The 27,117-nt window shown below is 40.0% G+C and overlaps 1 protein-coding gene across 1 annotated transcript; it reads right to left on the bottom strand.

The window, feature by feature from the left end:
• Positions 1-389: 389 nt before the first annotated feature.
• On the bottom strand, positions 390-26,392 carry atp1a3a (ATPase Na+/K+ transporting subunit alpha 3a). Its single transcript, XM_086280087.1, has 24 exons — positions 26,211-26,392; positions 25,980-26,056; positions 14,035-14,148; positions 13,261-13,320; positions 12,808-13,011; positions 11,634-11,747; positions 11,192-11,326; positions 10,561-10,678; positions 9,681-9,769; positions 9,313-9,492; positions 7,764-7,962; positions 6,950-7,194; positions 6,583-6,775; positions 6,260-6,435; positions 6,016-6,152; positions 5,731-5,881; positions 5,449-5,617; positions 4,688-4,842; positions 3,993-4,116; positions 3,496-3,641; positions 3,129-3,259; positions 1,941-2,042; positions 1,606-1,697; positions 390-1,373 (listed from the first exon to the last, which is right to left on the bottom strand). Exons 2-24 carry the CDS (start codon positions 25,983-25,985, stop codon positions 1,345-1,347), a joined length of 3,069 nt encoding a protein of 1,022 aa, XP_086136213.1. The 5' UTR covers positions 25,986-26,056; positions 26,211-26,392; the 3' UTR covers positions 390-1,344.
• Between the last annotated feature and the right edge of the window lie 725 nt (positions 26,393-27,117).

Raw genomic sequence — 27,117 nt, 5'->3', positions numbered from 1 at the left:
GAGAAATCTCTTTTTCCGAGGACACAGAAAGATTGTAATTTTTTTTTCAACGGGGGTAGGGCTGGGAGGTTGTAGGTCGGTCACAGGTGGGAGAATAAGAGGAGGCAGGCGGTGAAAGTGGGTGGAAGTTTACAAGGACGGAGGGTTTGCACGGTGTTCACAAACAGACAGACAAACAGGGACAGATAGACAGGCAGGAGGGGGGTGAGATTGGTGGTGGAGGGCACACGTGTTAAAGGAAAAGATGAAGATGAGATGAACAGGAAGAGGGAGAGAAAGTGTGCTTTGTCATGTCTGAATGAAAACAAGCAGCTCTCAGACTCACTCCGAACTTTAAAAAAAACAAAAACACGTAAAACTTTTACGAACAACTTTGTTTTGTTTAAAAAAAAAAAAAAAAAAAAAAAACACACCCAGCTGTCTATTAGAAAACAACAATAACACAAACAGAAAACAACACTGGGAAGGGAGGATGGACAGGGGAGTCGGAGGAAGTGAACTTTTTTCCACCCTGCTGTGGGCGTGAGTGAGACAGTGGGTTGGTTTTATGGTGACACCGATTCTTTATTGATAGGAAAGGAGGCGAGGAGGAGAAAGAGAGAACGGCAGTGAAAGACTGGCAGTGAGTAAATAGAAATAGAGAGAGAATAAAAGGCAAGGAAAGTCGCGGTAGGCGAATGGCAGGAAATGGCAGTGATTACTGAGCTGGATCTGGGCAGCTTTTCTCTGGCAGGGAAAATAAATAAATAAATAAATACAAATAAAAATAAAAAACTAAACAAAAATGATGCCACCCACCCGCTCAAATTGCCAGGTCGTAGTCTAGACCGGAGCTGCCGTTTTGTTGTGCTGCTTGGCCCGAGAGATTGCAGTGGAGCAGTCAGATTTTCTGCTTTATTCTCAAGATGTTTTCTTTATTTGGTTCCACACAGCGATGTAATTTGAGTACATGTACGAAGAGTTGCTCTAGCTAACAGTGTAGTAAGCATCGGCACAAACAGTGTTACTGGCAGACTACTGCCGTGTAGGCTTTGGATACAAAAAAGGGGGACAGAGGGACCGAAAGGACAGAGAAGATTTACAAATGCACCCTCTTCCCCATCCTCTCCTCCTCTGTCATTGGTCCTCTTGTCGTCTTGGCATTTTGATTTTTTGTTTCTTTAGGAAATGAAGATGGAGGAACAAAGATGAGGAGTAAACATTTTTTTCTTGTACATTTCGAGTATGCCGAGAGGAGAGATGGATGGAGGCAAGGAAGGAGGAAAGAGAAAGTCAGAGGGAGATAGAGAAGAAGGGATGAATTCAGGGAAAAATGGGACAAGAAGTAAATGATGCTTTGATAATTTAATAGTATGTCTCTTTTTCCACCCAGCCTGCATGGAGACAAAGAGGGAAAGAAGCACAAGAAAGAGAGAAATGTTAACCGTCAATGGACTGAAGGAAAATATTTTATAGATACACCTCTAGTTTATCAAGTTATATTACTGTTCACAACCCACACTATGCCTCCTCTGTTTCTCCTATAAAATATATCACCACTTTCCAGTTCACTGACACCACCCTACCCCTAAACAAGTAAATATATATGGTTGTGTGCGAGCTCACCTCCGGGGTTTCGGCGCAGGATGAGTTTTCGGATCTCATCGTAAACAAAGATGAGGAAACTGTATGGGAACGCACAGAACCACCAACTGGGCCTGTGAGGGAACGAGTGGGAACAAAGGACAGAGTGAGAATATTTGAATGAATAGGGTGTCATGGCAGGACGGGACAAAAGAGACAGTGGTAAATTTAAGTCCGCTGAGATTCAGGACAAAGAAACTGTTTTCGCAATTCCTTACCTGAAAATATACATTTTATGGACTGAACATCCATAGTTACTATGATGATGTTTTGTTCTGCTGTTTGATGATTCTCTTTATTAATTAAATGCCACTTACTTGAGTGGGTACATCCGTAGTGCCAAGTCCATACCAGGGCAGTAGGACAGGAAAGCAGCCAGAGCCGTTTCCTCAAACAGGCCAAAGATCAAAATCTTATTCCTGAAAGAAAACAAATGCAAAACAAGAGAGGCTATTACAACACTCACATGTATGGATAAAAAAAAAAATGCAAAAACAGATGCGAAGAGCCAAAAAACACACAAGTAGATGAAGAGTCACCAAGCAAAGAAGTATCCCGTTACTCAAAAATCTCGGACATTCGTCAGTGATGCTCTTCAGAAAACAGATCACTACACTGTCTGTTTTCTGAACAGTTGGCAGCCGTTTTTTTGCTGGCATCAACCTACTTCTGAATAAAAAAAAAAGCTTCAAGGGCAACTCCCTGCAGGCCGACAGTTATAGTAACATTATATTAGTTTGTGTGCCTGACCTACAAATGCTGCCTGCAGAACACAGCATCATGGGCAGAGGACACACAGCTTAAGACCAAACAAGATGGACGGAAGAAAAAGAGCAACATATGTGACAGCGCACAAGGGTAAATGTGGTTATCTAGTGACACCTAGTGGATGCTATGGGGAAAATAAATACAAAAACCAAATCAAATCTTATTGATGAATCATGGTCGTGATCCATTCATCCATTCTCTCATGTTCAGTATCAATTTTCTGTTTTTCCAAAACAACAACCAAAAAGCAATCAAACAAGAAACTGATGCCTTTTCTTTAGATACGAGACCTGTATACTTCTGAAAGTACTCAGATTGTTGTGTTCTCCAAGTACTAATACAGCAATGCAGAACTGATCCATCAAAAATAAGTACTATGCCTAGATATATTTACTTTGTAGACTGTATATTGTAATGGTGTCTACTGAGCTACAGTTTTCCTACATGTTTCCCTTTAAAATAAACCTAAAATTGGTTCAGCATGGCTGCCTTTGCAATAGATGTCTGTCGTCACTGTGTTTTGTCATTTCATTCATACAAACTGACTGTAAGAAGAAGGTAGAATTGCATACCTTACAAAATTCAACACACAATCAAAAAGTTCACTATTAATATCTAATGTGGTTTATCAGAATTGCTTAGGTTTTTAAAGCCTGAGATCAATTCGATTATTTTTGCCCACCATTTTTAAAAGGAATTGTTTTTATCGTACGCTCTCTTCAATAACCTGTACTTACCTCATGCCCTGCTGGAACACAGAGTTACGCCTGGTCTTGCAGATGATCACATCTGCCCACTGCACCACCACAATACTGACAAAGAAGGCTGTGTGGCAAGTAAACTCCACAATCTTACGTTGTTCATAGGTCTGCACAGGAAATGAGAAAGAGAATATCTCCTGTCTGCTTTCTACAATAGATTTGTTTATAAATAGCTTTTATTACATCAGTATTAAATTAAGACTTACATTAATCATTCAAAGATTATGGCACAAAAACAAAAGGTTTGTTTGAATGTCACAAATTCAAGTCACTCAGTGGCTCCACTACATAAGTGAACATATCTGAAACAAGAGACACTGACATTATAACATTTCACTCATACCCATTGCTGTCCATAGCTGTCCTCCAGGTCATTGTTGGAGCGATCGTCCCAGTTGAGTCGAATGCCGACAAGCAGAGATGGCAGGAAACCATTTTCAGCCATGATGACAAAATAGGCAAAGAAGCCCCCAAGAGCCTGGATCATACCTACAGAGACAAACAGAGAGTCCCTTAATCAAATGATACATTTTATTTGACACAGTAAAATCCTGTAGACTCGACATGGTCAGTAAAGACTGATTTTCCATCTCTCGTTTTAGACAGATGGAAAAGAACAGTGATATTTAAATTAAATGAGCACTAATAGATATTTACTAAAGGATATTTTGATTTGTTGCCTGTTGAGTGCAGTGGACTCATCCTCATCAGACTGTTAATACCTTTATGTTGACAGTTTCTAAGACACTTACCTGCTGTAGCGTGCAAACCATTTCCATGTAGCTGCCTGAACACTGTTTACACTAAATGCCACAAACTGTAAAGAATAAATGTACCTACCAATCTGTCCATAGGCAATACTGATGAGTCTCTCATTGACCAGTTTGTCCCTCAGTGGGTTCCTGGGCTGTCGCTTCATGATGTCGCTCTCTGCTGCTTCATAAGCAAGAGAGATGGCTGGTACCTGGAAGAGGGGAAAGGAAAAAGAGACACTTCTGTCTTATTTGAGATACTCCTTGGTAACTTTACTTATATATTCTTGATGTGTGTTTTTATAACGTTTATGAAAATTTGGTCTTTCTGTATCTAGGGTTTGGTATTAATACATTCTGTTCTTTGAGAGGGTGGAAAATGTGAGAGCTGCTTCTTATAAATAGTGGTTCAACACTGCCACCTAGTGTTCTCTAAAGGTCCCATTTAAAATGACCTTGAATTCCACCTCTGTTCCATGTTTAATATTTTACTCTTCACAGCGATGCTGATCATAAGGGACCACACTGAATAGCTGTTCTCGTGGCTGCTATAATAAATAAAAGGCATTAATCAGGTATGCATCTGACATGAGCGCATGCAGTTAACAGCTTCAAGTGTCCAGCATGGTTTTACTGGTTTACTGTGTGTACGTTAAAATGTTTTGAGTGATGAATGCACTGAGACAATCTGTTCAGAAAGGTTATTTCACACAGTGCTTTCTTATTTTATAGCCTGAACAGCACGTCTCGTCTTTGAGTCTTTGTCCTGAGATTTTTTCTCACCATGTCAGTTCCCAGGTCGATGCAGAGGATTGTGATGGTACCCAGAGGCAGGGGGATGTTGACCAAGATGAAAAAGAGGAAGGGGGTGATTTCTGGGATGTTGCTGGTCAGAGTGTACGCAATAGATTTCTTCAGGTTGTCAAAGATCAGACGTCCTGGAAAGACAAAGGTGGTGTATAAATACAACAAACAAAATGCCACATGCTCGAACAAAGCTTGAGTGAACTGTGCTTTGCCCATCTAAGTAGTTGTTGAACTTCTTTTCATGAAAATCACTACAGTCCTTTAACCATTACACTGGTCCTTGAGGAGCTGCAGTTTTCTCGTGCAGGGCTGGTGGTGACAATGAGAAATAAAAAGTGACTAGAAGATGTTGAAACAGGAAGCAAAGTTTTCTCCAAAATCTCTCACTTTTAAAGCTGTTGCAACATCGGCCTCTCTCCTGTGTTGATATAAAACTGAAATTGCAGTAAAGACAAAACTGTACACTTGTGTCTCCAATATGAATCTCAGTCCACTAGTCCTGCTGTGAGCATCAAATATTGAGAGGTGCACAACAGGCAGAAATGATGACTGCGTGTGCTAGCAGTTGTGGCGTCACTTTTGTTGAGTTCCTGTTGCAAACATGACAACCGCGAACAAATAGGATACTTTTTTAAAACTCAGCTGAACCTTTTCCTACACCTTTTATGTCTGTTTTGTCATTTGTAGCCCTGATTCCTCGCCACACTCCACCTTTCCACCTTTTGTTTGTCCCTCACCTTCTTCCACTCCAGTGACGATGGAGGCAAAGTTGTCATCTAACAGGATCATATCTGCAGCTTGTTTGGATACGTCTGAGCCAGAGATTCCCATGGCAACACCAATGTCAGCCTTCTTCAGGGCAGGAGAGTCATTCACGCCATCACCGGTCACAGCCACGATAGCACCCTGACAGAGGAAGAGGCCACATAAACTCACTTTACAGCCCCAGAGATAAAAACTAATTACACTTTTGTTTATCTCTGTTCACCTGTAAATCAGTGGCGGTGCAGTAACCGTACCTGTCTCTGGCAACCTTCAACAATGATGAGCTTCTGCTGTGGGGAGGTTCTGGCAAAGACAATCTCTGTGTGATTCCTCAAAATGTCATCCATCTGGTCCTGTGTGAGGTCTTTTAGATCCGTACCATGGATGACACAGGCCTTTGCATCCCTGCATTCCAAAAAGAAAGAAATATAATTATAAATACATATATATATGTATATTTTTTTCTTTTCTTCAGTATCATGTATTATGGCTCAAAACAGCTTTAGCAGTGATGATGCAGCCACAGGAGTAAATGTTACCTGGGGTTCACTTGGCTGACAGGAATGTTGAGGCGTGCAGCAATGTCTTCCACTGTCTCGTTTCCCTCAGAGATGATACCCACACCCTTAGCAATGGCCTTGGCTGTGATTGGGTGGTCACCAGTCACCATAATAACCTAAAGGAAGAAAAGAAGAAATAAGATTAGAAGATCATAAACAGAAGACACATATTTTTAGAGAATGAGAGACAAATAACAGACTGTCAGAACAGAAAGGTATCCACCTTGATGCCAGCTGAGCGGCATTTGCCCACAGCATCAGGCACGGCAGCGCGGGGAGGGTCAATCATGGACATGAGGCCAACGAAGCAAAGGTTGTCAGTTTGGAAGTTGACGTCATCGGTGTCGAAGGCAAAACCTTTTGGGTACTTGTCCTCAGGCAGAAACAGGTGGCAGAACCCTGAAGGAAGAGGGATGTTAAATTCTCACACAATTAATTTATTTTATTTAGTACAGTTTGAGCACAGAGAGCAAGAAAAGTCAAAATTGTATTTCACTAATTGTTTTCCATGGCATTTGAAATAATTAGTTTTCCGATCATCCTTACCCAGCACTCTCTCCCCCAGCCCTCCCAATTCCAGATAGGCATTCTGGAAAGCCTCCTTCATCTCATCGTCCATCGGCTGCTCCTTGCCCTGCACCATGATGGTGGAGCAGCGGTCAAGGATCCTCTCTGGGGCTCCCTTCATCACCAGCAGGTAATGCTTGTCATTTTCCTCCTCAGTTTCATGAATTGAGAGCTGATGGGAATGGATTGAACTATTAGTATGAATAAATATTTGGTATGCAGTTCTTTGCATGTTTAAGCCGGTTTACTACAAATTGCCTGATTCAGCTCATGTTAAAATGAACTGGGAATTTGTGTAATTGCTTATTATATTTTCTTTCTGCACAAACAAGTACTTGGTACTCACCTGGTACTTGTTAGTGGAGTTGAACGGGATCTCTGCAACTTTCTTATTCTTGTCCCTCATGGCCTTGACGGCGCCACAGGACAGTTCGATACACTTCAGTAGAGCTGACTCTGAGGCGTCACCGGCTACGTCTCGTTTCAGAATGGGCAAAGATTCCTGACCTGCTTTGAACACAGCGCGGTTGCACAGGGCAGCAATGCGAGCCAGAGACACCCATGTTGTTGAGCTCTTGTCGAAGGAGGAGCCTACAAGAAGCAAAAAAGAAGTCATTGAACCTCATCCAAGCATCCAGCTGCTGATACAGCGAAGGGTTACGGGTAAATCTTGCCATTTTATCTTTAGCTTTACTTCAGTGCTTTGTTTCCATGCATTATGTGGCATGTAAATAGACATTACTTAGAACAGAATGTAGTTCCAGTCTCACATTTTGCTTTTAGCAATGAAACAGCTAATCTGTTTGTTGCACTTTTTCAAAGCACAAAAACAGATTAAAAACTACTGAATACAAGGTGTGATTAAAATGTTCAGACATGTCCAAGTTCAGGTTCACCATTTTAAGAGTTTCTAAGATTCAGTATGAACTGCAGATGGTGCTCAATCAGCTTACAAAACGGTAGTACAAGCATGGCAGGAGCACTGGAGGCAGTGTATCTGCACACGGTGACTGGTTTGCTATATTTAAGGGAAGCTTTTTTGTTTGCGCCCTTTAAAATCCACACATTTCACAATCCTGTTTATTTGCACTTTACTTAATATATACTGCATGGAGGCACACATTTAATGCTTACTAAATAAAAAGAGAACAAAATCTCACCAGACTGATCCTCAGTCGTGTCAGCTTCATGAATCTGATTGTCAAACCACATGTGGGCCACGGTCATCCTGTTCTGGGTCAGGGTGCCTGTCTTATCAGAGCAGATGGTGGAGGTGGAGCCCAGAGTTTCCACAGCCTCCAAGTTCTTTACCAGACAGTTCTTGCGAGCCATTCGCTTGGCAGTCAGTGTCAGACACACCTGGAGGAGAGTGATGAAGCAGGAGACAAAAACAAGGAGGAAATGGGAGTGGCAGAGGAAAGGCATCAAAGGCAAAGAGAGAGGGAGAGAAAGAAAGAAAACAAGTGGGAAAGAGTTGTTGATGATCGTCACAAACAAATGGATAAAATCAATGAGAAAGAGAGAGAAAAATACAATTAGTATCTATGTTGTAAACTAAAAGAACAGATGAGCATCTCCAGACACTTAACTAATTTCTGCCAACAACCTGAAACACATAACCCCAACTAGGAACTTACAACCACCCAGATGCCTGGAAACGTTCATTCTGCTCACCAACATAGCACTCTATACATAACAATGCAGTAAGAACAGAAAAGTCCTTTCAGGATATAAAAACACAGCCCAACAAGCAGTGCAGAGAGAACATGAAGCATGAAAGAGCGATGCTGTGAAGCAGAGCAGCAGTGCATTATGGTACCATGCCAAGTATGGCAAGACCAGTGGGTCAAACTAGCCAAGGCCAAGCACAGGAGGCCTAAATTCAGTTCATGGTGCTGAGAAACATTTTCCTAATGTCATTACATTAGCTAGTCCTTGTCATTGCAGACAGCACCGCCACTGGCCTGGAAAAGAGAGAGACACACGAAAAGGAAGATGGAGAGAGATACACACAAACGCATATGGGACTGCCTTTAATAGAAAGAGAGAGGAAGTGGGAGATGAAAGGACAAATACACAGAGGCGACACAACATTTCACCACAGAAACAAACTGAGAATGTTAAAGCACGAAATATAACAATCACAATATCAAACCACACAGAGAGCACACAAGCAAACAGACATGATCAGACCACACACAACACAACACCAGCCAAAAACCACAGAAACAACACAAAATAAAACAGAAACTAATGTAAATAACACACATTCAGATGTGGGTTAAACCGCTAACAGCCCAAGGAGTGTGATTGGTGACACCACCTTTAGTCTGTTACCTTCTCTCTGTGAGAAAATCGATATTAGAGTGACTTACTAACACACTAAAAATGAGAAATGTTACTATTTTTAATACCAGTGAGTGTTGGAATAAAATTTTTGAAAAAACAGGTTTCATGATACAAAAAGTTTTCAAAGATTCATCTAATTTCTTTGTATTTTATATTATGTGAAGCTACAGTTTGACCCAAGTCTGGACAAATCAATGTCAGACACACATACTACCAATCCTAACATTTCAGCCTTATTGACAAATTTAAAAAAACAAAAAAACAAAAAACAAAAACCTGAACCACACCTAAGGATCTTGGACACACACAGACACTCCATATTGCACCATCCACTACTTTCACATCTCTCTGCCAACTCACAGTGACTGTGGCCAGCAGTCCCTCGGGCACATTAGCCACAATGATACCAATGAGGAAGATTACAGCCTCCAGCCAGGAGTAACCCAGGATGATTGAGAGGATGAAGAAGGTCACGCCAAGGAAAACAGCCACGCCTGTGATGATGTGGATGAAGTGCTCAATCTCCTTGGCAATGGGTGTCTGAGGATAAAAAAAGAAGATGTTTAATTGACTGCAAAGAGATTTAATTTCTGATAAGGAGACACAACTAAGACAATATATAGGCTTTAAATAATATTACAAGAGTTTTAGTGAATGAGTGTATAGTTACACGGTTTTAGTTTCTTGCTGTAATGGATGTGAGCAGTTATTATATATAATATATTTACCTTCCCAGTCTCCAGACCTGAGGTGAGGGTGGCAATGCGTCCCATCACTGTGCGATCACCAGTACACACAACAATACCACGTGCAGTTCCTGGAAAAACAGAGGGAACGGTTTCAAAATATATGCACTTCAACACTGGCTGCAGGGGAAAAAATAGAGAACGAAAAAATAAATAAATAGAGTGTGATAATATAGATGAACAAGCGGACAGAGTGATGATGATTGGAGACGTAGTGAAGAATGTAATGTGTCCACCAGAGGGCACCACATCTTACTATTTTCCAATTAATACACTGTGAGATTCATAATGCGTTTTGCTGCAATGCTGATAATACAATGGCTACAACAGGATCCACTAGAAAGGAACTGGTACAAGGTTAAATAGGATCACATTTCTAGATCTACTTTTGATGACCAGAGAAGTCACTCATTCCATATCTAACTCACTGTCACCGTGGGAAAATGAAGAAATGCAATGAAATCCTGGGTCATATCTTGTTAAAATAACACAACACAACCCCCGCCAAAACCAACAACAGGTACAATATTATGTATGTTTCTGTTATCAAACTGTTCTCCCACTAGGAGCTCAGTCTGAGTGGAATTTTTTTTCTCCTCCTCTTACCTCATGTTATGTATTTTCGTTGTTTTTTTCCTATCAGCCTACCTTTCTGACATGTCTCCCCAATGTGATGTTTGTGTAAAGTTGGTCAGAAGGTTCCTTTGTAAGTGCGCATGCGCCATTAGCGTGCTGCCTGCTGTAACCCTAATTTCCTTCGGGATTAATAAAGTATTCTGATTCTGATGTACATTATCATATTAGAATAAAGGTGTATTTGACTGTTGGAAAATGGTGATGATGATAATGGTGATAAACTTACCCTCAACACAGTTGGTAGAGAAGAAGGCAATGTTTCGGGTTTCCAGGGGGTTGTCATGGGTACAGTCAGGTGACCTGGTCTGGGGCTCTGATTCACCAGTCAGGGATGAGTTGTCCACCTGGACAGAGCAGGATTGACAAAAAAAAAAAAAAAAAACAAAGTCAAAGAAAAAGAGAAAGACAAGAGAGAAACTTGTTGAGGGCTACATACAAATCCAGAGAGAGAGATACAGACAGATTTTCCAGCAGAATCCACACAGGAAGCGTTTCACTTGCCACAAATGTTTATGTTGCTGATGGTTTGCTCTTACTGGACATTCCAGAGTCCAGTTGCCTAGGTAACCCTCTAATGCACTTACCACCATGTCAATAAACAGTGTATTGCACTGTTAATGGTGGTACTCTAATTGGTTTCCTTGATTTTGAGAAAAGTTTCACTTGGGACCCACTTATGCTTTTCAGTGATTATTTTTCTTGCTATTGCTTGAAGTTGCCGAATGCCATTGACTTTCTGAGGTCTCCTTTATCCACACTGTTGTGAATCGCTTGCCCTGTGGATCTGTCTCTAGATCCTTGATTTCTACTATCTCTGAATGTCTGTCATCATGAATCTGTCTGTGCCTGTAGCTCACCTTGCAGCCATGTGAGGAGATGATGCGGAGGTCGGCAGGGATCCGGTCTCCTCCTTTCACCTCCACCAGATCTCCTGCAACCACCTGCTCAGCGTTGATCTGCATCTTTTCTCCCTCGCGGATCACCAAGGCTTGCTGGATCGCAGAGTGACAAAGAAAGACGGAAACATGCTATTTGGAGGATCACTTCATATAATACGTAACCACAGAACTCGACAAGCGATACACTCATTAATTTTCAGCACCCTTTGGTCTTTGAATTCTAAATGTTTAGTCACTCCACAAACTGCAGCATAATTTATTTCAAACCTCCTTCAAGCAAATTCATTTGGAAAACTGGATTTAATCAAGCAATACATTTTGTGAAATCCCCTTCTGGCACAACAATCACCACAAAAACATCCCGGCATGATCCTGACGATGACTAGGAAGTCTCTGGTACCTGAGGGACCATGTTCTTAAATGATTCCATGATCTTGGAGCTCTTAGCTTCCTGGAAGTAAGAGAAGCAGCCGGTGATGATGACAACAGCTGACAGCACGATACCCAGATACAACTGTAGAGAAAGACAGAAAGGGGAAAAAAGGTGTCAGACTGTCATATTTATAAAGAAAATAACCAAAAGACTCAACTCTTATCTAAAACTTGATTACATGAGAGGAAAGGAAGGGAAAAAAAAGACAGACTAGCAGAGATACAAAGTCAGACGCTAACTTCGTGTCAATAAATGCTGGACTTCAGAGGCATGTAAGAGATAAAGACCAAAGCTTTTTCAGGAACTCAAGGCTTCTGTAAAGTCTGAAATCTAGAAATAACATAAATCATCTTTCATTTAAGTCTCGTATCCTGGAGCTGACAGCAGCACGTGGTTTGATTTGGACTCAATGAACTGAACGCTGTCCATCTGTTTGCAGTGTACTTTATTAGTGGTTTTATGACTATGTTGGTTTGCTGTCATATGTTTTACCATCTTAAGCTCTAAATCTGAATCTTGTCTTTCATATCTTGCGTTCAGCATCTGACAGTGTGTGAAAATACAGTTTGTTGACACACTCTTGGCCACTCGTAACTCATGACTCAAAACTGGTGATGTTTCACCCCGAGACCTCCCTGTGCTCTGAACAAAGCATGTTGTCCTTTAATGCTGTGTGTGTCAGAGTCATTTAGCCTCAGTCCTTTGCTCTACTCAGTGCTCTGACCTGGCATGAAACAGTGCTGACCTGTAAATGCCCTACTCTTACCCTGCAATTACCAATGCCAGGAGTCATATGCTCCCTGTGGCGAGTCCAGAGTGGATACAGACAAGACGGCGTCTGTCACTCCAGAGATGGGTCAGCTGACATGGTTTCTACAAACAGCTGACACATATTTTATCATAGGGATGAGATGCAACCTCATCCCTAAAGAGTAGTGAGTCAGCAAATTGCTTTGTAAAGTGATATGCTACAGGACAGAGCACACACACACTACAAACAATGTGTTCATCCTTATTTTGTGTATAACTTCTCATAGGTGCTGATGTTTGTATTTTAAGCAACAAACCCTGCCTACTTAAAATGAATGAGGATTAATAATCTATTCTATCATCTATCCACCCATCCTGGGAAACCACTTACATTATCCCCAGCAGGTTCATCCTCTGTGGCAGCCTGGATGGCATAGGCCAGGAAGCAGAGGATGGCACCAATCCACAGCAAGATGGAGAAGCCACCGAACAGCTGACGACAGAACTTGACCCATTCTGGGGTGGTAGGGGGTGGAGTCAAAGCGTTGGGGCCATCCCTGGCCAGATACTCTGCAGCCCTGGCATTGGTCAAACCCTAGAAATTATAAAAGCAATGGACAGAAAACGATGGAATGATGCGATGTGAGTGGAAGAAAAATAGAATAGAGGTGAAAAAACAGGAAAGGAAATAAAGGTAGTACAGTAGGTATGGCCTATTTATGTATAACATCCATTTGCACTTTAAAAAGTCTTCATAAGCGGTGCAACATACACCAACTTGTACGCCAGACAGAAATATCAAAAAGTGCAAAAGTGTAATTTTGATTTGAAATAAAGTACTTACTTGAACGATATCGGTGTTGTACTTCCGGCAAACCTCCTCAACAGACATTTTGTGTTCAGTCTACAAAGAATAAAGATTTATCATGAAATCAATCAAAACCTCAGTCACAATGTATTTATTTATTTTGATAACACTACAAATTAACTTCAAGAAGCAAATAAATGCAAATCACCACTTACACGAAGCAGTCACTGAGTTTTAAATATTGGAGATTTCTGGTTGCCAGCATAAAATTTCATCAATGTTTTCAGTATTTTACAAATGTTTCAAATAATTGTAAATAAGAATAGAGACTGATAACATTTATTTATGATTTTATTATCTGAACATCTGATGCAGTTTTGTATCACTGGGATTTCCTGTGGGTTTGGCTTCCTACCTCACACAAAAGAATATCCTTCCACAGGAGGATTAAATTGCTCTGGCATGTTATGTCAAACCACACTGTAACATTACTATGCACCAGCTGCTACGGAACACCTCATCTCTGCCATCTACTTTTTAACCAGGGAGATTAGATTACAGTTGGATCACAGCTCTTTGAATGCTGGACACAGGCCAGGAAGCTTAACAAACTTCTCAGTACTCAGCTGGGATTTCAAGGTTTTTGTTTACTCTGTCTATGAAGAAGCCTACTCATACTTTGTATGTGTCTTTCTGCATTTTCATTTCTCAAACCTCAGTAAGAGTTCCATTTTATACATCAGCACCTGGCCAAAACCTGCAGGCAAAAGCAGTGGGCTAAGATGAAGTGGTTTTAAAAAGGGTACATACTATGGGAACTTCCTTCTTCAGGTCATCGAGATCCTTGCCTCCCTTCTTCTTGGGCGACTCCTTCTCATCCTTGTCCTGCGTGGTAGCCACGCGGTAGCTGTCCGACCGTCCATACTGTAACGCAGAAAGAAAACATGTACATCATTGTTTAATTTATCAATGCAGCACAGGAATCTTTAAATACAACAAACAACTTCACAACAAAAAAAATCCAAATAACAACACTGCTTTATTGAGCCATCAAGGGAGAAAGAAAAAGATTTGACTGCCAGAGTTGTAGCTGTTATAATCTATAGTTTTTACCTGTAATCACAAAATAACACAACAATGACTACAGAGAACTGTTTGGCTGGACCATAAACGTGTTAATAAACTTTGTGGCTTGTGTGATTCCGTCTCTACCTCTTCCATATTAAGCCCCAGACAAAACATTAAGGTTGAGATCTAAACTTGGCTATAATCCCCTGGTGTGTCAAGACTTCCTGATTAAATCTGGCATCATTAGAGAACAGGCTTGAATCAAGAGCTCCTCTTAAGCTGCTGTTTACACGAGTCTCTATTTAGGCTTCTGCTGTTTAAACTGTTGTTGTGGCTGAGAGGAGGATCAAGGGAAATTAATATGTCATAAGACAGAAACAACAAAATCTGAAGCCGTTTCCTAATGTGCAAATTATTGCACATAATGTGTGTATGCTACATTTATTTAGATGAATGCACCAGCAAGGTCTCACAATTTTTTTCCATTGTGCATTCATTTTCTAAATTATGTCGTTCTATTATAAACACTCTCATCCATCTTATTTGTCAGAAATCTATGGATTTTCTTGTTAGATCTAATTACTCCTTTGTCTTTTGCACACAGTCCTACATGTAAATTTGTCCATATTGAAAAAGAAATAAAATAATCTGCAATACAAAGATACCAGAGTTGACTATTTTTGCCAGTGGTACATTCCTAGCCAGTCACTATTTATGCTGTGGTTACTTGCCAAATGAAACGCATCACCAGAGAACATCAGTGCATGTCTCACTGGTAAACCGAGGCTAAGCTTACAGTAGAAGCTGTGACACTAGATTTACAACACTTGATTTGCATGACACGTTCATGATTTACAAGTTATGATTTACAAAGCCACGCCACGTGATTTACATTTCAGGCACAGTGTTATATAAATGCTTTACTGTAAAAGTAAAGAGACCAAACAGCAAAAAAACAATATTTCCCACTGTTTTTAAACATAATTAGATAAAGTTTGCTGTATGAAAAGACAGGTGCTTTTTTCCATTTTTATTTTCTTGCTTGATCCTCTGCTGTAATAGTCAAGGCAGTCTTTACATATACTTTATACATGCAAACTTATTTCTCAGAGACAAAATTATAAGTGACTTATTCAGGGCTGCTGCTGTGCTGCTTCTTTCACTGGCAGAGGTTAATCAAAAGTTAATCACTTAACTTTTATGTGTTATTAGGGTGACATTGATACAACCTAATGCTTAGTATCATTAGGAACAAATGTGAGAGGTACACTGAGGCAATTTATGACATATTGATTTGGTTCATGAAGCTGGGTCAATAAAGTGATGCATTTATAAAAACATGGAAAGGAAATCTCTTTCCCTGATTGTGAACATTAAACAGTCTAATCAGATCTATGAAGTTTAAATCTAAATTTAAAATATAGTTTGGGTATAAAGTCAGTCCACATTTCCTGAAAGGGTTTTGACCCTGAAAAACGTGTGACTATTTTGTGTGCAACACTACACAGATGTTTGCTACCATCCAAATGTGACAATGTACTCTGTGAACAGCCACACACTGGCAATCAGATTCTGTTTAACCTTGCATGATAAGATGAGAGAAGTGACTTATTTTGGGAAAGCTCTCATGTGGATTAGTCTGGGCCGAGAGGTTTCACACTGATTTGATGGTTGCTTCATACTGTTTACCATCTGTTTTTTCCTAACTGCAATGAAAGCTGATAGGGTGATGGCTTGTTGACAGCCAATGACATTTTGCTTTGCACATCTGCCTATGTGCAGTCTTAGAGTTTGTGCATATGCCAAATAGTTCCATGTCAAAATTGCATCAGCATCTTTTACTGTGGAGAAAACCCTGTCTAAATGCTACTTTACACAACAAAGTGGTGTATTAGGATAGGTGCTACAATATAACTTGCAAATAGCTCTTATCCAGCCTAGTAGTACTCCTGTTCAATGTGGTGCAACAGACAAAAAGTTATGGCTGGACGTTTGGTTCTATTCTCTCTTTACGTTCATTTGGAATGAATGACTTTTAAAACAATAAAACTTATTGACTACCTCACATATTAACTTGTGTGTTTATAATTCAAATGTGTTAGTGACTGCACATCATGATACTGGCAAATAAACAACTGTTTAGCCACTCTATAGAGACAATACATCACTGCTGACCTTTTTATTGCGTGACAGGCAATGAATTACTTTAAAAAAAAAAAAAACAGGAAGTAATATTAAAACTGGCCATTTTAAAATGTATATATGTGTGCAGTAGTGATTTAATCAGTGCACGTGTTTATTTTCTGCTTAGCTACAAGTTTGTGGTTTCTGTGTGTGCACATAGATTTCTATTTGTCTGTGTGTATGAGAGTATCTATTTTTTTGCCATCTGTCAGGAGGTGAAGTGTTCCCTGGACACTGATCCAGCAGGCCATCAGATTACGGCTGTTTACTACACTAACAGATTAACCCAGTGAACAACAATAATCCCTTTTCATCACTCTCTCTCTCTTTACTATCTTCCCAATACTACTCTCTCATTCATCCTTACTCATTCGCTTTGTTACAACACTGAAACGTCTGAAGAAAAGAAAACACTGATTTAAAAACTTGCACATATAGAGTCATCAGCTAAAATATATATCATTAAATGGCTCATAAAGTTTGGCACCAAATATAAGATTTTAGAAAGCAGAAGTTATACCTCTCAAACAATCTTTGCTGTTGGAGAATCGTGTAAATTTTATAGATTTCTTCGCAGAAATCTTTGCGTGGCACGTCTTTCTTATCAAGTCTCTGGCAAAAATGCAGTGAATATGTTTAAATGTGAGAATTACCACTGACTGAAACAATGAAGGAAAATGATACTGCTATCCTGCATTTTTCTAACTTCCTTTTTTCTATCTTTACTGTACATTAAAAATGCCAAATTGTTAATTAAATATCAATAGTGTTAGGCAAAAACTTGCCAATGTAAGTCTGATTCTTTATCTTGGTTATGCTTTTCTTTACTGTGTGGTAAAAAGTTGCGTTTTTCAGTATAATAACAGTCTAAGGACTGCACGAGATTCAGGTTTACAAAAGCACCACTGCCATGATTGTGCTGTCTATCAGAAAAGTAGCACTGCTAAAATTAAATGGCAGACTCATATCTTTTAAAACATTTAAATACTTTAGCCTGACTGTTTAACTCTGAGAAACTTCTACACAGAGATTTTGCAACGTTTCTAATATGAATAAGTATGACACACACATCACTAAACTTTTAAAAAATGTTTGTGCTTTGTGCCTCAATATAAATTTAACCAAATGAAGGGTTTTCACCAGCTTTCAACTGTGGGTCAGATTACTGTGATGATGGTTATTCATGATCACATAAGATGAAAAGTACGTCAGAAAACTTCACAGTGTACACTGATAAAAAGATTTCTGTGAATAGACACTGCTCTCATATAAAAAACCATCTGTACTACACAGTCGGACAGAAATCAGGCAATCAGTAATGCATCCACACTTTCTGTCTCAGAGTTAAGTCAGTTTGTTCTCCTTCAGTAGGATTCAGAAATCCTGCAGGTGAGCACTGCACTTGCTGCTCTAACGTTGGCCTGTGCATATTCATTCCCAGTCATGTTTTTCCTAACATTTACTCAGCTGGAGGAGACATACTTGATGACTTTTTAAAGATTTTCAAAAGATTCACAAAATGCAAAACAACAATAGACTTATTGAACAGTGTCAAAAGACAACAAAGAACACCTAATTACCAGTCAATGTGACATTTAAAGGTATTCCTGAACCAAACTAGAGCCAGGATAGGTTCTTAAATTTCCAAAAAAGGTGTCAACCTTTTGAGAAAGTATTTTCTATATACTCAAAATTTTAAACAGGAAAACCTGATTTACTTCACATTTCATAAGTCAAAGTGTTGGGATGGATGAAATTGGAGAGAGACAGCAGTGCCACAGTAAGCAACACGAATAGAAAAAAAACGCCTGGTGCTGGTGCTTTACTGTGACATTTGGGTACCGAGGACATAAGCATATAAACTATAACAACTGGAAACCCTACAAAAGAAACCCTGACATCCAACTGTGAAAATACTGTGAAAAAGGAAGAAAACCACAGAAGACCACACATGAACTCACTGCGTCACATTAGGGTAATTTAGAGCTGGTACAAGTCCTATTATAAGCAATAAGTAGAATATGCACCAAACAACAGTCGATTTCTCTCAGCACCACCTGTCAAACTGATCTAGTTCAATTCTACTTCATATTGATGATTTTATCTTTCTCTGCTAAAATACACACTTCCTAGTCTCTGTCTAGTTACAGGCGGTAAAACCTGAGGAGGTCTGAGCAGCAGATGTTGTAAGCTGAGGTAGGGGACAGATTGTACATGCTGAACATTTGTAGTCTGCTCAATCTGTTGGTGTATGGCCCCTGGCTCATGACACCACAGCAAGGAAAGGCGCTGGATAAGCAACTTCTTAATCTGCTCAAATCACTGCTTGCTCAAATCTCAGACAGACAGGGACATTTATGGAGGCATCCTAATTAAAATAATGTAAGGAGAATTAAAACAAAACAACAACACTAGGATTCTGATACAACAAATCAAAGTCAGCAACCTGGTGGGCAACCATCAAATGAGATATATACAAATCTTCAAATGTCACCAAATGTCTAAACTTTTATTTTTGGGTTACTATGACAACTAACATATAACACTGCCACATCTTTGCAGGACAAATATTTTTTTGTTTATTTACTGCCAGTAATTATCAGAATCATTATCAACTGAACTTCAGGCCAGATGTGAAGCAATTTTTACATGATGCAATTAGATTCAAAGTTTATGCAAAGACAAAACTTTAGGCCAGGTGATGTGAACAGAGGCAAATGAATGTATGCTAAACCAGCGGTCCCCAACCTTTTTTGCGCCACGGACCGGTTTATGCCCGACAATATTTTCATGGACCGGCCTTTAAGCTGTCGCGGATAAATACAACAAAATAAAACTAGTACCGGTACCGAAAAAAAGAAAATTTATTCATAACACATGTGAAAAGACCCAGGAAAACCGAGTAAACGATAAAAACGATAACAAAATAACACTGAAAACCGATAAAAACCCTGAAAACTAGACATTTCACACCTGAGCCTCAACTCTCGCGGCCCGGTACCAAACAACTCACGGACCGGTACCGGTCCGAGGCCCGGGGGTTGGGGACCGCTGTGCTAAACTATAACATTTTACTGAAAAGCTTTGCGTTTTAAGTCTGTCAGCTGATATCGTCCTACAGACTTGAGCTTATATAACTAAAGCCAAGCTTATAATCAACATTTGGTGTCAATAAGACATGTTTTATCTCATCAAAATCATGTCTTATTGGCATCATTTAACCTGTTTTTATAGAGGCTGAACAAAAAAAAAGCAGGGAGCAAGCAAATTATGCTGCTGTTACCCAAGCCTAGCTACTGATTCTATTTTGGAAATACATCAACTATAATGATTGGTAATGATTTATGGTTTGCAAAATGGCCCACAAACACTCATAAAGCAGCCTCTATACTGGGGATATCAAACCCACTTTAGTTAAAAGGCCACATATAGCCCAATTTAATTCCAAGCGGGCTAGACTACAGACTGAAATTGTAACCAATAAAAGTTCAAATTCAATGATACATCCATTTTTAAAACGGATGAACAGCCTGAGCCATCTTCAATGATGTCTTACCATGTGCATTACACATTATATGAAATACGAAACCATTAAATGTTCACATGTACAGTTTTTGGAATGAGACATCTGACTGTAAATGTAAAGAAATTAAAGATTTTGCTGCAATTTCACACTTTGCAAAGCAAGACTGGGACATGACCTTGGCAACAAAAAAAAAAAAAAAACAAAAAAAAACAACCCACCAGCTGGCACTAAATTGTCTAGTATTTAACCATGTTCAGTATGTAGTATTTAGCCTATTTTCAGCTAAATCTGAAGATGCTCCAGTGAACAGAACATCATAGTCTCAGCTCAGATTTTTGAATGAAGGATGCTGCTGCTGGTGTACTGCATTCACTGGAGTTCAGTAGCTCTGATGGGGACACAGTGGCTCAACATAACCACATACACAAAGAAATGGATTATCACACAGATCAGTGGACTGACCGACCTGGAAAACACAGATGAACTGCCTGTCACTCACACACACCGACTAAGAGGGCACTGCCCCCCTTCACCCTCTCCTCCCACTTTGTTTACATTCTCCTCCCTCCAGGCTGTCCATCTGTCTCTGTGCTGTCTACTACTCTTATCTGCTCATTCGAGCAAAGATTTAATCAAAAGGAGACAGTTTGAACCATTACCATGATGCAGGCTATGTAATGATAATGTCTTAGAATATGTATTTACAGTGATGAACATCGAACACTGAGTAAAGCCATTGTGATTTGGTCAAAGGCACAGTTTAGACTTGGTTATCACTGGCCGTACATTCCTAATAACACAAAGTGCATTTTGCAGCATTCTCCACCATTAGGCTGTGTGCCACCCCCTGCAGTGCATTAGATCTATGAGTATGACAGAAAACAGCAGTTGCTGAAAGGCTCAGAGTGATGGCATCAACTTTTCAGTGGGTAATGTGAGGTTTCCTGTGACTGATAGGAGGGTGTAGGTGCAACTAAAATGTTTTAATAATGTAATGTTTAATGTGATGGTATGTTATGTAACAATACTGCTCTGCATGCAGTGTGTCTGTATGGTAGTGCAGGAATGCATTGAGTGGTTCACCTTCATTATCCTCCTTAATTTCAGACTAATTTCTAACTCAGACCAGAGACGTCATACAGATAGTTAGTGATGTCAAGGTAACATCACTCCACATTCCAGGAGGTTTATGTTACACTGACCAGAGAGCACAAACTGTGATATCGGAAAACCCTGATCACTGATTTGCTGGAGTGTGGATCAATGCTATTTGCACGCTCACACACACAGATGGAAACTAGTTAGACACAGGAAGCTACAACTAAGTATTAATGAAATGAAATGTAGATAGACTGGAACAATTACACAACATGACCATGAGAACAGACTATGTTGTAACTGCTATTACATATATAATAACAAACTGTGGCAGCACCGACTATTTGTACTAAAGAACAGAAAAAAAAGAATTACACACAATTTTATAAAATTCGTCGTCTGCTAATGGGACAATATATTTAATTTAAAAAAATAAAAAATAAATCACACTTATCATCTATGCACAGTTATTGTCAGGCGTTTAGGTAGGAATTGGCATGCGGGGATACCAAGGTTTGGTATAGCGACACAAAATAATTTATTTCATGAGGTCCAGTAGATTTTTATTTGTGTAAGGTCTGTGATTATGTAACCTGTGCAACTATTTGTGGATTTAGCCAAAAATAATCAGCAAAACATCAAGCATAGATACAGTATCTCATTTAAAGACTTTAAAATGAATTTTTAGTCTGAAATTTTATGTCAGACTTAAATTTCAAGTTTATAACATGTCAATTGCTATGCTTACCTTTGAAAATAATCTCTCATTTTCCTATCCTATCCTTTTTTCGTCTTTTTCCATTTATCAGAGTGGCACATTAATGTTTTATTCTTTCCTGAGGAAATACATCAGCTGTACTTTTAGGTCACAGAAGTATTTTGTGAAAACTGTGCAGAATGTATTGAAGATGTAAAAAGTCCACAGGATGTTTATCATTAGTGAGCAGGTATTTTCATGCTGTCACTAAGCAAGCACACGAAAATGAAACTAATTTGATAGTAATATGCACTAAGATGCTTATAAGATTGAATCATTCATTAACTGGAGGTCATTCATGATCATTCATTAACTGGAGGTCCTGGAATGATGTTCCAGATCATTCCAGCCCACTTTTTAACCCCCAATTATGAAGTTACCTGTGACTAATATCGGGCCTTTAACCCCACAACTTAAAGCCTTGGCTCAGTATATGGTTTATAGCTAAAACTATACTCTGCAGCCATTAAACCCATAGATGTTTTTGTTTTTTTGTGGTTCTACAGTAAAGTCCAATACACCTCTGGACATCAGAATGGCTCAAGCTGCTTTATTTTGGTTTAGCTTGGTCGCAAATTTAATAGTGAGAACGTATTTAAAATTCAGTATCTTAATCTTACCCAGAACCTTCTTGTTGTGAGGGGAGAATGCTAAACACTGCATCACTGTGTCACCACCCATCTTACATCATCATCTATGACACATTACAAATTGGCTTCTACAATCAGACCATGCGAAAAGTCTGGCCAAAACCTTAATAATAATAATAATAATAACACTTTAGTCTGAATAAGTGACTTGAATTGAGTAATTCACTTTAGCACGATGAGCTCAGGACTGACTGTCATCATGTTAATGAATGTTTAAGACACGAGACTGATAGCAATGACTAAAACAACAGTTTGACATATTTTTATAGGTTATAGAGCGAGACAACACTTAATGCTTTCATCTGCTATTTTTTGACATGAGTGTTTCAACCACGAATGACTGTACACTAACATTAACTGGTGTACGAGAATATGAGCTCACTCAGTTAGCTTCAGTGCAGCCACTACAGTGAAGAGGTCTGACAGTGTCGAGAGCTTCATCTGTATGAATTACACATCGTCAGTGAGAGCGTGTTTATTCATGAGAGCTGCCTGCCTCACACATGCTTACACTCACACAGCCACACCATTCTCCACTGTGATTGGCTCTTCTCCTGAAGCTTCCGCACCAAGTGCATTATGGGATATGAGCAGATGCTTTCAGCCTTGTACATTTTTCTTCTCTTTCTGAATCTCAGCATTTATTTCTCCATTTTTTCTGCTGGGGCTCCATCATTGTTCCCTCCTCTGTGTCATCGCTGCACAGGAGCAGCATCCCACCAGCTCTTTTTACATTTCTGCCTCCTCCATCTTTTTCAGTGTTCACCCTTCTCAAGGTGACTCACCACACAGCCGTCTCTTTCTCACCCTCTCTCTCTACCTCCATCAGCTAGTGTCAGTCACAGTATCTTGGTCACTCTACCAATTACAAGGACCTCCGTGCGAAGCCTGTGGCTGCTGACCTCCATCCTTTCACACCACCAATCCAATTGCTGCCTTCTGCAGCATCCATCTCTATCGATTGATTGGCCTGGATCAAATGACCCTGTAGTTGCCTTGTCAACTGAGCCTCCCTCTGGTGTTCCCCACCCCCACCACAGTGCATTTCACTCAAATCCGCTTTATCTATCTGTCCAGTCTTCAGGCAAACCACAGCTTGAAAATGGGAATTTCCACTCCCCCCACATGCACTGACACACCCTCCTCCTCAGCTCCTCTTCCTCCTCCTCCTCTCTTTCACGCAGTGGTCAAAGATGTGTATGGTTTCCCCCTTCGGCAATCTAGTGGAAAGCATTACAACCATTTGTATTTCCACAACTCAGCCTCCACTCTCATCCCATCCAAACTGGGATGTAGAACAGAAGAGAAAGCGACTACATTGCACAGGGAGGGAAAGGCACTAAAGAAGAGCAGCTACAGTTTTCTAACATACATGTTAACCAGATTTTATCAACTCAATATATTTATGTATATATTTAAAAAAAAAACCCACTAAGATGCAAAATAGGGTTTTTCCTGTTGTAAAATGAGCCTTGGGTACATGAAAGAAATACAAATCATTACTTAAGCACAGACTCTGTGTTTCCTTACTGAACAGAAGTCAGTGTTTTTTCCTGTCATCTCGGGCCATTTGATAAAGCAAAATGTTTTATTCTTTAATTATAAGCACTTACAAGCTGCTTTTATTACAATAAAAGTGACAATAAAAGTGATTTGATTTGATTTGAATATGGTGGCTTTGATTAGAGCAACATTTTTTGTATGCAGGAGAAACTCAGTATTTAGTGAAAGTAACTTTGGAAGATTAAAAAAAACTGTAATAAAAATACAGGCTGTAATACTACATTAATGAATATGGACACTGAGTCATTATAGTAATTAACCCGTTATAATCAAAGTAATAATATATGACTGAAGCTGTGACATCGAAATGTTGTTGCTGGAACAGGATGTATTATGAACTGACAGATCACTGACGTTTTATGAGTCTAATGGGGTAAAACAGGTAGATTTAAGCCCATTTTCCTTTGAGTTCTAAGCAGTTGATATTTTTGTGTGTGGGATGTGAAAAATTGGGGGTGGGGGTCGACCACTGCTGAGGAACCATTTTGACGCATTTGCCTCCGTGCCCATTTGGTACCCAGACCTAAGATGCCTCCACATCCACCGAGCCCGTATCCTCAATGACAGCAGCACGACGCATCGTCGCATTATGTAATGTTTGAATGAAAACGCAGCAAATGGCGGGTGGGGAAATTTTAGGGGGGGGGGGGGGGGGGGTCGTAGCCTTTATGGTTCAGAGTCCCAGACACCACCCTCTCTGTGCATCTGGACGTTTAACATTATGACTTTCAAATTATCAAATGAATTCAGGACATCGTGATCGCTCTTTTTCTTTTAATAATAACTGAGGAGACGCACATTTGCGCTGAGAGTTACCGCAGTCAGACTTGGAGGGATGAGATGATATTCCGCAGTCCGGACTGCGGGTTTACCGGCAAAAGGTTACACGTATCCCACGCGTAATTCTGCGTTTCACACGCGTATTATTCACAAAAGATTTCATTTCGGACCGGGCGTATCCGTGTCGTTACGCTGTCTGAATAATTGTGCATTTTGGATTTGTGAATTTCCTCAATCGTCTGCAGCAGGTCCAACGCCAGATGTGCGGTCCGTGTAATCCCGTTTTTTGGAACCGGCGCATGAAGCAGCACATTTTTCTGTCACTTCATCACCAATTCTTGCTAAAACCAGAGAGAGAAGATACTTATTTCTACACTGGGCCTGCTTGGGGTCATCGTTAGATTACTGAAAGCATTACAGCACCATTCTGGGAGAAAGCTCCTATGACATCTTTAAAAATCGGGATTAATCTCAGTGCGTTTGCAGTGCAGGGTCAGTGAGCTAAACGCCCCTTTTGTCTGCTGAATGATTAAACATGAAGGCGTGACAGCACTTTTCACCCACTGGGGAAAATGAATCAGATTTCGCAGGTCAAGCAGCAACACTAAGGGGCTTGTCGTATGGTTGGGAGCTGCACATATGCTACTTGAACTCAAACACTAAATGGCCAACGTTACTGTGGCTGGTTTCCACCCTGCACCGGCTCCGTCGGACCGGCTGGAGTCTGGATGCGGCGGACTGACTCACAAATCTGGCGCATGATCCGAAGGAAAAAGAAGACCTGGTGTGCAGGCAACAGGAATCACCTCCATTACCCGTTAATTACAAGTGCGCTGATTTGGTGTGGTAAATGGCGTCAGTGACAGGCACATAATGGGCGATCGCATCCATTTGGGAGACTGAAAAATTAACGTAGCACAGCCAAAATAACTCTAACCACTTGATTAGGCAAGTCATACATATCCCAGCACGTTCAATGTCATTGTAACATCATGCATGTGCCTCCATGTACAGTTAACCCTTACGTCGATGGCCACAGACCGTTAACATTACTAACTCACACTTTAGCCGACATATATATAATTTATAGCATGTTAGCTAAGAAAGACGCAAGGAATTCGTCTCTTACCCCCATTTTGGCGCTTTCAGTCGGCTCTCCTCAGACGAGTTGCTTTTTTAGGCTCGATTCAACCAGAAAAACTGGCTCTATAAGGCGAGGAGACAGGGAAGAGGACAGAAGAAAAAATGCCCCTTCGGCTGATTACGTTAGCTATTGCTCAAACGACAAAAAAAAATCAATTAAGTAGCTATCATAATACCCTAAAATATTATTTCTTATGAGGAACGGGACTAAGGTTACCCTGACAAAGCGACGGCTCATAAAACACTTAATCAAATCTTCATCCCGTTCAGATGAACATCAAAAAGATGTGTTCTGTTGAGTAAAATGTTAAATTAAACGCAGCCGCTGGTGATACTTCACCAGCCGTGTCCCTGCGAGGCTCAACTGATGCCGGGGGAAAGAAGAGCCGGGCGGCAGGCTTCTTCTTCGGATGCCGTCTCCCTCCGCGGCTGTGAGCAGGCTGCCGTGGCACCCAGGGTTCCCCAGTTATCACTCCGCGAATGAACAGATAGGTCCTAAGCAAAGTGGGGCTGAGTTCAGACTGTGATTGAAAAAGTATCTGTACTTGTCACCAGACATTCCGCACAATTAGAAGTAAAATAGAGGAAAAGATATTTTCAAATAATCTATGTAAAATACAATAGACAAGTTGGATGAGTGATATAAGACAAACAAACAAATAAATGTGAAATCATTTCAGTTTGTTCTGAATACTGTTATTGGAATGTCTGGAATAAAAAAAAATGTTAGGTAAATTTGACCTAATTTGATATTGGAATAACGTTTTGTCTTAATTTGCAGTAATATGGTAAAAATACAAACACTTATCTTCTTTATTTTCGCTGTATTATTTAAAATTCCTGCTACATTTACAGTGCCCTGAAACAATATTTCCTGATTTTCTTTTTCCTTTTGCATATTTATCACATTTTTCAGATCATCAAGATCATCAGTATCATTTTGATATTAGACAAAGATAAGTAGAGTAAATGCAATTAGTTTTTAAACAATGATTTCATTTTTTAATGGAAAACAGCTGTCCCAATGTCCTATGTAAAAACGTTAAATCATGAACTAATTGTGATTAACCACATTGTTTTGGAAAACTGGCTTCAGTTTAACTACTCACACCCTGCCAGTAAGC

Source organism: Aulonocara sp. 'chitande type north' Nkhata Bay, linkage group LG22 (genome assembly GCF_057382095.1).
Source record: "Aulonocara sp. 'chitande type north' Nkhata Bay isolate Kocher_YH1m ecotype deep benthic linkage group LG22, A_spYH_male_GT1.1, whole genome shotgun sequence".
NCBI lineage: Eukaryota > Metazoa > Chordata > Actinopteri > Cichliformes > Cichlidae > Aulonocara > Aulonocara sp. 'chitande type north' Nkhata Bay.
The sequence above is the reverse complement of the archived record's forward strand: the minus strand, read 5'-3'. Positions and strand labels throughout refer to the sequence as shown.

Coding starts and splice junctions, on each gene's coding strand:
- atp1a3a (XM_086280087.1), bottom strand. Junction 7,195..7,763: donor CACGACTGAGGATCAGTCTG/GTGAGATTTTGT, acceptor TGCTTCTTGTAG/GCTCCTCCTTCGACAAGAGC. Junction 6,153..6,259: donor GCCGCTCAGCTGGCATCAAG/GTGGATACCTTT, acceptor TTCTTCCTTTAG/GTTATTATGGTGACTGGTGA.